We start from the raw sequence: 11,457 nt of genomic DNA, 5'->3' as shown, positions 1-11,457 counted from the left end.
GTATAAGAGACAGGGATAGGGTGGTTGATGAAGGTTTGCTAAACTGACCTACTCAAAAAGAAAGGCATTTCTCAATGATCCACACATTTTTAAAGACACTAATGCAGTAAGAATTACTGTTTTGAGTTAAATAGTATTTTGAAGGTAAATGCAGTGAACTGAGTTACAATACCTGTGAGATCCTTTTCTCGAAATTGTACAATAGGTAGGACCATGGCGTCTGCCAGCTGTTTGGCCAGCTCTGTATGGAGGACATTAAGCTGAAAGAAAAGGAACTCCTCAGAAAACTATATCCATTATTACTGGGTCTCAACTCACAGGGGACTCTGCTGAACACTTCTAGGTGGTTAAACAGCTCGGCTGGACTTCTTTAGAAAATAAATACCCCCCATAAAGCTGTAAAGGAGAGGCCCAGAGGCACTAAAAAGGTAACACAGGGTTTCAACTAACTGGGCCATCAGTGAAGCTTGCTAAAGGCGGGCCCAGTTATTCTTGGTTCACTGTGCCAACTCCGGTTCCGTTTTCCTGGGTCACACCCCCGGAGAATGGGAATGCTGTATTTGCTGGCAGTAGCATGGCTTGCAGCCAGAAGTCAGCACAGTTAGCCACCTCCCAAGGCCACAGCTCTCACTCTCAGAGAAAGCTCCAGTTACACCAGAAAAACAGTCTGGCTGGGAACAACCAGCCCCGAGCCCAGGGCCAGCAGCTGTGGGCCCCACGGATTGAGCGGGAGAAAGCTCGGTCCCTGATCCCTGCTGAAGCTGGCAGCAGGCTGCAGGCCTCAGCTCCCTACAGGACCACCAGCTAGGAGCAAGCCAGCTGCGTTCCAGGGTGACCCTCCTCACCAAACACTTTCAACAACTTTAGGTGTCCTCTCCCCTCTGCCTTGAGGGCTTATTAAAATCCTGTCTTCGTAAACAGCCTAGGGGAAATAAACACACTCTCCGCAGGGCCAGCACTGGGGGCACTTTTTGTGTGCCCACTTTACAGACTCTATCCAGTTCAGTTCTTGCCCACTCTGTGCATTAGGAATTTATTATTCCTATTTTACAGGCAGGCAAACAACCCTGTAAGTCCGGAAAGCAAATAAATGGCACGGCCAGGGCTGTAACCACAGGCTGCTGGGATCTAGAACGCATGCTCGTCCCACTACACAGCCTGGAACGTGGAGCTTGGTCCTTTACGCTCACAGTGCTGCCAAAGCTTCATAGGTCTGGGGGGGTCTGGGGGGGTCTGGGAGGGCCTGGAGCAACAAACAATGGGAGACTGTCCCTCAGGTGCAGACTTGTGGGCATGCTGAAGGATGTTCCGGGACTCCTGCTGGTGGCTAAGGGCACATCACCCATGGTCATTTCTAAGGACCCAGAGTTTTGAGCCATCAAACTTCTGCTGTGTGGCTTTTGAGATGTAAGGGGTTGTCGCCTCTAGCCACTGTGCGTTTGCTGGGAAGAGTGGAAGAGGTGGCCCACATCTCATCTTGGTGCTTAAGGATCGTCACAGAAAATGAAAACGGCAAGACCTGCTTCTGTGTGTGGATGCTGTGAGGATGGGACAGTACACAGAGGGACCGCCCGGAGCCCGACACGCACATCCTGGCACTTGCTTGACCAGTGGAAGCTGTGATGACAATCACCTCCTGTCTTGCGCGCCACCCCAGGAAGTGATCAGAAGCCTTGCTTTAGGGGAGACCACCGAGCCCGGGATCCCCATGGGACTAACAGGGAAGAGCGCATCCTACACATTTGACCACGCAGACCTTTCACGTCACTGGCTTGTTTTTTTAATTTCATGGTCAAATTACTTGTCTTAAAGACTTTTCCACCTGGTTGAGACCCAGGTTGAAGAAACACCCCAAACCCACCCTCCTCTTCCCAGGTCTGGGCCCGCTGGTAACCAAGCCTCCTTCTGGGTCTCCGGAGAAAAAGCAGCTTGTGTGGAGCCTCTGACGGTACCAACCTCCGGCTGCCGTGCTACTGCCCAGAGAATCCACCCACCCTGGGGAGGTTCTAGTCCACTGATAGAATCAGCACTACCCAGAAGAAGATGGCCACGAGCGAGCATTTTAAGCTGGAAATCTTAGTGGGGGTTCAGGCCACCAGCCACACCTCCGCGGCAACGCGCCTCTATGCAGAAAACAGACAACTTCAGGGTTCAGTCTACGGCTTCCCCCAGATACCTGTTCACTGTTAATGAAGAAAAAGGCTCCTCCCCACCTCCCCAAATCACATTTTACTTCTCTGTAACCACACTTTCTACTTACCTTTCACCCATCTCAATACACATTTTAAAGAGCCTTGACATGAGTATATCATTGTGATATAATGAAAAGTACAAATTTAGTCTCTGTTCCTAGCTCCTAGCACAGAATTCCTAAAACCGTTATAACTTCCTGAGCAGTGGGGACACAGGGGGCATCTTTTGTTCTAATACTGGTCTTATGACTATCCGCGGCATCACACCTTAGGACCGCTGGGTGACAGGACTGCCTTTTATTCTAATAAGGCAGTGCCTGGGAATATTGGGAAACAGTGTCTTTGCAGAGGTAATGGAGGATCTTGAAGTGATCATCCCTAATTTTCTAGGTGGCCCCAAATCTAGGGGCAAACACAGGGGCAGTGAGGCCATGCAGAGTCAGAGAGCCACGGCCATGGCCCACCAAGAGCTATAAAAGCTGAAGAGGCAGGGGGGAAGCCCAAGGACTGTGGGGGAGTGTGGCCTGCAGATGCCGTGGTCTAGCTGTCTGGCCTCCGGGGCTGCGGGAGAAAACGTGTTGCTGTGAACTGATACTCTCTCCAGAGGAAACGGAACTCAGAAAGCCTTCTTTCCCCTCAAACTACTAACAGACGTAATAGTGCACAACCTCTGTCGTGGAATGAAGCTTGGAAGATCAGCAAGTTGAGTTACCTTCTCAGATATTTAAGTAGATATTTTAAAATGAAGACCAGGACAAAATAAGGAAAAAGAAAATTCAAGAAGAATCACATAAAAACATCTCATGTTGCTATCTTACCTTATCCACTACTTCAGAAAAATAATGGAGCGTAGAAATTACTTCTTCATCACCTTTGCCAAGAGCGAAATTCTAACACCAAAGAATGAGAGCGCCAGGTGTCAGCTAAATGAGCATCACCCTCCAAACGCCACCCCACGCCCCTCCTCCTGAGAGCACCCTGCAGAAGTGTCCAAATGAACACAGCTGGAGCTCCCTGCTCCTCCTGGCCCCTGGGGTTCGCACAACAGCCCTCTCTGGCCAACCCCTCTTCGGTCACCTCTTTCTGAACGTAAAGATATCTCAGGGAGCTTACTTCCTGGGGTTGTTAGCTTGAGTTCCCTGTAGCCCCCAGAAGCTTTGAGCTCTCAAGGGCAACTATCTGACTTCTTCTGTAGGCCCCTTAGAGCACCTCAGAAGGACTTTGGGATGATCACTAGTTAGTATTTATCAATGGGAAAAAAAAAGAAAGGCCCCCGCAAAAAAACACTGGGGGAAAATAAGGGAAGGCAGAAGGAAGAGAGAAAAGGGAAGATAGAGGGAAGAAAAGGAGAGGAGAGGAAGGAAAAGCAGCACAGATCTTTAAGGACGCCTTTGGAGAATTGCTCTAAAGCGGTGATGAGCAGAGGCCTGCACAGGCGGCGCGGAGCCTCAGGTTACCTGCTTTTCATACGCCAGCAGCTGCTTGGAAAGCTGTTGGGTGGCCAAGCACATTTCATTCTGTGGAGAGAAGAGAAGGCAATGAGATCTGCCCACGCATTAGGGTCCATAAAAAAGGCCTCTCAGAGCATCCTTTAAAAAGCGCTGTGTGTGTGCCTGTGGAATGACAAATATTTTTTTCAGGCATTATTTAGAAAACAAAACCAAGACAAATCCAAAAGTTAATGCTTACCTTTTCCCCCACTACATCCTCTGCAAATTACTGTTCCTTCTGGTTTTTCCGTCAGTAAACAACTGGAGCAAAAAATTACAATCCAGCCAGGCACAGTGGTGCACGCCCGTGATTCCAGCAACTCGGGAGGCTGAGGCAGGAGGATCGCGAGTTCAAAGCCAGCCTCAGCAACTTAAGAGAGGTGCTAAGCAAATCATTGAGACCCTGTCTCTAAATGAAATAGAAAAGAGGGATGGGGATGTGGCTCAGTGGTTAAGCGCCCATGAGTTCAATCCCTGGTACCAAAATAAATTTACAATCTGCCAAGCATTCAGCAAAGATGTAGTCCCTGTCCTGTGGACTGATTGGGGAAGCAGACACCAAAAATATGGCCCCTTGCAGAATGAGAAGAGCAAAGGAAAGAGGCTGGCGCATGGGAGGCAGGGACAGGAGGACCCAGATGGTCTCTGGGAAGACATGTCTTAAGCAGAGCCTTGCCCAAGAGTGAGCTTCCAGAAGAAATGGACATGGAGACGCCCAGCAGAACAGGGCTGGGACGGGGGCGGGCAGGGGGCAGGCGAGCTGCAACACGGCCGAGTGGGCCTGCAGGGCCCAGGCCAGGTGGGCCTTCCTGGAACTGTGACGGGAACGAAGCAGCACTGGGGCAGTCACCACGGATGTGACAGAAACACTGCTAAACCCAAGAGTCCCAGAAAACCTGGGGAAGGCACTGGGAGGCCGTGGTGGCCCCTGCCCCGCCCTTACCGTCCATTTCCCTCTGCTCAGTTTCCTTCCTCCACTCTCGGCCACAACGCGGTTTCCTACCACCTGCGAGCTGCTGCCAGCCACGAGCTGCGGGCTCCCGCTAATGCTGCTCCTAACTCGGAGCTCACTCCTGCAGGCCAGAGCCCTGGATCTGACCTGGCGTGGAGAAGGGAGGCAGTGGCCGGCCTTCCTGGCCTTGGCCTCGTTACTCTCTTTCTCCGGGTGTTGCTGTTCTTCTAAGGGTCAAGTCCTGAGTCTGTAGGAGCCTGTTTTATTTTTTGTGGGCCCATCACAGCCAATCCCACTTTTGGGGGTACCCTCGCTGCAGACAACTGGCCCAACTCCGCTCTGCCGTTCTCCATACCCTAAGGGTAGGCATGGACATGCCAGGAAAAGTGGCTCTCCCCATCCCACAGAACGAGGTCGAATGGAGCCCCGGCTTTGGCACCCTACTGGCATGCTGCCCCTCAAAACTGACCGGAACTGGCGGCAAGTGAACGAGCCTAGGTGCCCCGTCCTTCACTTAGACAGGAACACACAACACTTCTTAGCGCACAGCGGGTGCAGACAGATGTTTGACAACAGAAAATTCATCTAAATTCCAAGTTTAAAGCACTACCTGGACTCCTGGTGACTAACCTAAGCTGTCAACCAGGGCAGGGAAACCCAAGCCGGGGGACGGCACAATGAGGCCTCGCCAGCAGAGCACATGGACAGGGGACCACGCGACTCACTGGGCTCATGCTCGTCCAGCAGAAGCCCCTTCCTCTGCCTCCTCACTAGAGAACAGCGAGGAGGACTGCTAAGGGGAATTGCTCTAGCTACCCTGGCACGTGGTGAGGACAGCACCCTGTGGGATTCGAGTCCTCCCAACAGCAGCTGACACCGCAGAGCACTTGATTTACACCAGGTGTTTCCTCAGTTAATTCTGACAATCCTGTAGAGCAGGATCTAATTATTAACCTAATCTTACAGATGAAGAAACCAAGGCACAGAAAGGTCAGGCCACCTGCACAAGGTCACACAGCTAGCAGTGGCTGGGCTAGGATGTGAACCCAGTCTGATTCTAAACTCCCCACTCCCGGACATGACTCTCTAAGATTCTGAGCCCGACTAAGATGTAAGAAAGGAGAAAGCCCGAGCTCTACACAGCCTTGGTCTGTGAAGGGCCAGAGGGGAGGGCGTGCATGTGTCACTGACACAACTTGCCATGGCTGGGGGAAGAAGGGGCACAACACACAAGTGGTGGCTGTGGCAACTGGTCTCTGCCACGTCCCTCCTAACACCCTGGGAAGACGCTGTGCTCTCACAGGGCTGCTGTTTCAGGCCACGGAGACGCTGGGCTTCCAGAGTGACTTCACTGGAACCAAGCACACTTACAGTGGCCCGTCACCTGCTCAGAGCAAGACTCAGCACATGAAGTCTCCTGACCCGGATCCTCTTGAGCCTCACTCATACCTGACCCAAGGTGCATGAGGCTTCAGGAGACGCCCCACCAACACCAGCCCACGAGCCCACGCCCCAGGAGGATGGCCCTTCCCGGCACAGGCATCCAACTCTGCTCGCAAAACTGGGGAGCAGGCGGAGTGGGGATGTGCACAACGGCGCCAGGGATGGCTGGGGGCACTCGGGATGTTTTCTGAGCACCCGACATTGCCACTAAGAGTTTTTCACACATGAGCACTTTTACTCCTCAAGTGCACCCTCGAGTAGGTGTTTTTCTTATTTCCATTTTACAAAGGAGGATGCTAGGGCTTAAAGAGGGTAAATCTGCAAGTTAGTTAAATAAAGAAACCACCACATGATTAATAACTGGCAAGGTAAAATACTCAGCCCAGGTCTGTAGGCCTCTGAACCTCAAGTCCAAGTGCTTCACACAGTGCTGTTCCCCTCCGGAGCTCAACCTCTACCTAGTGAGCATGCGGGTGGGAGGCCTGGAGGGTCTGCAGACAGGAACACAGTGCTCACGTTCTTCTAACTGAAGCCCAGCAGAAGAGGTGGCCGAACACATTCTACATAAGAGTCCCATGAATAATATGCTCGGTTTTGTTTGGCAGTATTGGGGTTGAACACAGGGCCTCCCCCATGCTAGGCAAGGGCTCTTCCACTGAGCCACGTTCTCTGCCCTGGAGCAGCTCCCTGGCCACCCTTGACACTCTTTACTGCTACATAAGAATCCAAAAAGACAAGCTGGGTCTGGGGCTCAGAACCCACTCAGCACACACAGAGCCCTGGGTTCCACCCCCAGCACCACACACACACACAAAAGGCAAGCTGGCACAGGGCTGTGGACAGTGCCTCCCGTGTTGGCGAGCACCCCCACAGCTGTGGCCGAGGCAGAAAGACAAGTGGCTAACAAGCCCGACAGGAAATCTGAACTCCTGGCAAGGGAATGTTTATCCTCCGCAACTGTCACCTAAAACCATCCATAGGCCTCTGTGGGCACCATCGTCCTTGGCAGCCATGGAGAGGCTGGGTGTGGGGTGGACACAGACACATACTCAGGTCTGAACCTAACACATGTCCAGGGGCTGAGAGCCACATTCATTCTATGTTTGCCACAGGCTGGGACACACGGGTGCCCCTCCAGGTGCGCTGCACGGGGATCAGAGGGCAGTGTGGCAAGAGCGAAGGCTGAGGGGTGCCTGCTGAGGACCTCGATTCTGCCCTGGTGGAGAATGGGAAGCCCTGAGGACCGCGGGCTGCAGGGTGACCAGATCGGAGACTGGTGGAAGAAGACGGTCGAGTGGCTGTAGCGGGAAGAAGCACTGGAGGGGGAGGGCACAGACAAGGGTGACCCATCAGGAGGCCATTCTGAGAAGCTGAGTGGGACATAAATACAAAGAGGCCGAGTCAGGAAGCCCCGGAGAGGAACCCAGGCACTCAAACAGGACGCAGGAGTCAAGCGCAGCTGGGTTTCCAGGAAGGGTCCACACAACGACAGAGCCCAGCCAAGGAACTGAGAGGGCACGGGGCTGGGAAGGACAGTGCTGTGTCCATCAGGATGTGCAGACCGCCAGGAGGAGAGGCCCCACAGCCAGTCCTCAAACACAGAAGGCTGGGCACGGGGACAAGGCAACCTGCTCCCTGAGAGCTGAGTCCACAAGGGCCCAGGAGGCCCCACTCAGCGCACCATCAGTGGTCCGGCTATCAAGGGCACAGGGCAAATGGGCACACAGGTGAAGGGCACTTTGGCCAGGAAGTGTAGGGGCAAGGAGGGGTCAGATGCTTTCTCAGGCCTGAGGTCAGTCTCCAAGGCCAGGAAGGACACGTGCCAGGGCAGGGGTGGCTAGGGCCTCCTGGCATAGACGGTGGAAGGGGCATGGAGGCCTGGCCCACTCTGACATAGCCAGAGACAAGGCTAGCAGAGCAGGCAGACCCCCAGGTCCCGAGAGCTAGTGGGCCTTCCTCGGATTCACTTTTCTGCCTCTGGGCCACAGAGGCAGCCAAGTCGGGCAGAAGCAAGGAGTTCCGATGTGATTCACGGAGCTGCAGGGTACGGGGAACTGAAGGGGGAAGGCGCTTTCTTGAGGGCAAGCACTGCAACATCCCAGGGAAACCTAAACATCTACACAGTGACAACAGGTAACAGTTGTTTGGAATAAAGAGCCAGAGTTCAGTGCTGGGCGTGGTGATGCACACCTGTAATCCCAGGGGCTCGGGAGGCTGAGGCAGGAGGATCACGAGTTCAAAGCCAGCCTCAGGAAAGGCGAGGCACTAAGCAACTCAGTGAGACCCTGGCCCTAAATAAAATACAAAATAGGGCTGGGAGCACTGAGCACCAGGCATTAGGCAGGTGGGGCGGGGACCAGCTGCCACTGCCATTTGACTTAGAAGGTGGTGCTATTAACACCAAGGGCACGCTTTGTGCCAGGGACTGATCTTAGCACTTTGCAGATATTGATTATAGAATTAACCCTCACATCAACCCTGTGAGGTGGGGAGTGTGTGGCCTATGTCGAGCTGACAAGGACGCCTGCCAATGGAGTGGCTTGCCATACCTAAGGTCATGCCCAAGTGGCCAAATCAAGACCAGAATTCAGATCTGTTGAGCCTAAGGTTATACCGAGCCTCCATACCTAAGAGAGGAAGCCGAGCCCAGAACACTCTTTCATGCCATTATGAAGGCCTTCCCTGCCAGCATGAGGACAGATTTCACATGCAAGCCAAGCGTGGGGACTCAGATCTATGAAGTTGTCTCAGAACCCACTTGGGCCCCCTATGCCCACAGATCTTAAAACTATATATTTCTTCTCGATCTCTAGCATATAAGCTTCAATTTGACTGGTTTTTCAGGGCTGCTAAAATGCACTTACGAAAACTATCTTGACAAAAACTAATAAACAAGCCAAGTGTGGTGGTAATACCAGCAGCTCAGGAGTCTGAGGTGGGAGGATTGCGAGTTCAAAGCCAGCCTCAGCAAAATCAAGGTGCTAAGCAACTGAGTGAGACCCTGCCTCTAAATAAAATACAAAATAGGGCTGGGGATGTGGCTCAGTGGTCAAGTGCCCCTGGGTTCAATGCCCAGCACACAAACAAACAAAAAACACTACTAAACAAAGTACATTGTTCTAGGATACAAGGAGAAACTGGATCCCACCTCTAACATACCACACAGCTGTCAAACAGGGCTTGTTCTTCTATAATGACAAGTACCACCTTTGAAACCTCAAACTTCCCTAACCTCTGCTGCCATTTGAGGAGACCAATGTGTCAGAGAAGCAAAGTATTGTGCTGAAGCACGCGTACAGGCTTGGAGTCAAAGATCTGAGTTCAAGTTCTGGTTCTGCCACTCGTCAGCTGCGTGACCTTAGGCAAGCTACATAACCTGAGTTTCCTCCTCTGTAAATGCATACCATAATAACCCCACAACCTTGTTATGAAAGCTAAATGAGCTACTGCACAGCAGATGCCGAACCTAGTGTGTGGCACGTCGGGGTGTCTAATAAATGGAGCTCCTGTTTTAACTGTGACCCGTCGGCCCCTCCCTCTCCTATCACAGGCTCACGCCCTGGCTGCCCCCTGCCCTCATGCTGTGTCCCAGCAGGTACAGGAACTTGCTTAGCTCACATCTGTATACATAACGATGCTGTCTTCGTTACTACACCAACTTTATGCATATCTCCCCTTACAATTATTTTACTTCTATTCTCTCCCACTGTCCTCACCCCAATTTGAGAGGACACTGTTTCCACCTTAAATCTGAGCTTTTAGGATCCGTTTTAGGTTCTGTAGTTCTATACTCCAAAAGCTTTGGTTAAGAAACGGTGGAGGGGCTGGGGATGTGGCTCAAGCGGTAGCGCGCTCGCCTGGCACGTGTGCGGCCCGGGTTCGATCCTCAGCACCACATACAAACAAAGATGTTGTGTCCACCGAAAAACTAAAAAAATAAATAAATATTTAAAAAAAAAAAAATAAGAAATGGTGGAGACGGGGTTGTGGCTCAGTGGTAGAGCGCTTGCCTCACATGTGTGAGGCACTGGGTTCAATTCTCAGCACCGCATATAAATAAATGAATAAAATAAAGGTCCATCAACACTAAAAAAGAAATTTTAAAAAAAGAAGGGGTGGAGAGATGGAGCTGGGTGGATTGTCCTGTCTGGAGGAAGGAAAGTGAGCACCTTAACTACAGTTCTCAAGAAAATTCCATCCAAGATTTATTTTTTAAAAAGCAAAAGAAACAAAAACAACAACAACAGAACAACCTGAAAGCACTCCCCACAGAGGCTCAACATCTATCAGGGGAGGAAGACGGGTATGAGAACGGCAGGGAGAGCCTTAGTGCCCACAGCTAGAACTGCCACTGCACCTGGCCCCGATTCCTCAGGACAACAGCTGCAAGGAGATGATCTGTGTAAATATCACTGTAAAGCCCTAAGAAGTCCATTTTGAAAAATTAAAAAATGTTAAACCCTTTAGGAACAAAATTATGGCAGGTTACCAGAATCAGATACATTACCAGTATCTGTTACCAGTTACCAGTATCATAACAAATATACTGAATGCAAAATTTATGTGGGTTTAATGCAAAGTTTACGTATAGTTATAGTTATGCATCTGTTCAGATACTACTAAAGCTTTTAAACTCAGTGTTTTCAAAACAGTCATGTTCCACGTAACCAGTTCTGATCTGTCAGTGCCCTGAAATGCCCGCGGCTTCGTTCATTCCAATGACCCACAGGCAGGACTCAGCCCCACCACATGCAAAGGCACATGACAGCAGAGAGACCAGATGTGACTCCAGGGACTGCTGCTGTACGATGCTGAGAACCACTTCTGGCCTACAGCTGCATTTCAGAGCTTATGCCCAATGAAATATAAAAAGTCCCTCAACTAGTCACAATGAGTAAAACTGCTCACAGAACTTTGTATACTTTTTCTCTTCCTCTTTCTAAAACTAAGGGCTGAAGGACATTCATCATCCATCAGCAGCATTTATATACAGTTTTTAAAATATATTAATGAGATGAGCATCATGGTGCACATCTGTAATACCAGTGACTTTTTTTAAAAAAACTGGACTTATACTGAACTTACTAATGTACTAATGAGATGAGCATCATGGTGCACACCTGTAATATCAGTGACTCAGGAAGCTGAGGCTGGAGGATCTCAAGTTTGAATTTCAGTCTCAGCAACTTAGCGAGATCCTGACTCAAAACAGGAAATTAAAAAAGAATTGGGGATGAAGCTCAGTGGTACAGCACCCCTGGGTGTAATACTCAGTGCTGAAAAAATAAATAAATAAGTAAGAAGAAAGAAAAAAAAATAATGAAAAATTATGTCTAAGAGTTTTATAATTTTATTCTTAAAAACAAGTACTATTAACCTA

The 11,457-nt window shown here is 50.7% G+C and overlaps 1 protein-coding gene across 9 annotated transcripts in view; it reads right to left on the bottom strand.

The window, feature by feature from the left end:
- Appl2 (adaptor protein, phosphotyrosine interacting with PH domain and leucine zipper 2) overlaps nt 1–11,457 on the bottom strand; it is a 60,883-nt gene that overhangs the window by 40,100 nt on the left and 9,326 nt on the right. For 8 of the 9 annotated variants that reach the window (XR_007347423.1, XR_007347424.1, XR_007347419.1 and 5 more), the window contains 3 exons: nt 3,650–3,709; nt 3,011–3,082; nt 173–260 (listed from right to left, as the gene is read on the bottom strand). Coding sequence is in view for 6 of the 9 variants with exons in the window: in XM_048802779.1 (XP_048658736.1) it covers nt 173–260; nt 3,011–3,082; nt 3,650–3,709 (220 nt within the window). In the remaining 3 variants the exon portion in view is untranslated. Of the gene's footprint in view, nt 1–172; nt 261–3,010; nt 3,083–3,649; nt 3,710–3,881; nt 4,054–11,457 lie in introns of those variants that run through there. The other variant, XM_048802791.1, reaches the window with a different exon arrangement.

Source organism: Marmota marmota, unplaced genomic scaffold (assembly GCF_001458135.2).
Source record: "Marmota marmota marmota unplaced genomic scaffold, marMar, whole genome shotgun sequence".
Taxonomy (NCBI): domain Eukaryota; kingdom Metazoa; phylum Chordata; class Mammalia; order Rodentia; family Sciuridae; genus Marmota; species Marmota marmota.
The sequence above is the reverse complement of the archived record's forward strand: the minus strand, read 5'-3'. Positions and strand labels throughout refer to the sequence as shown.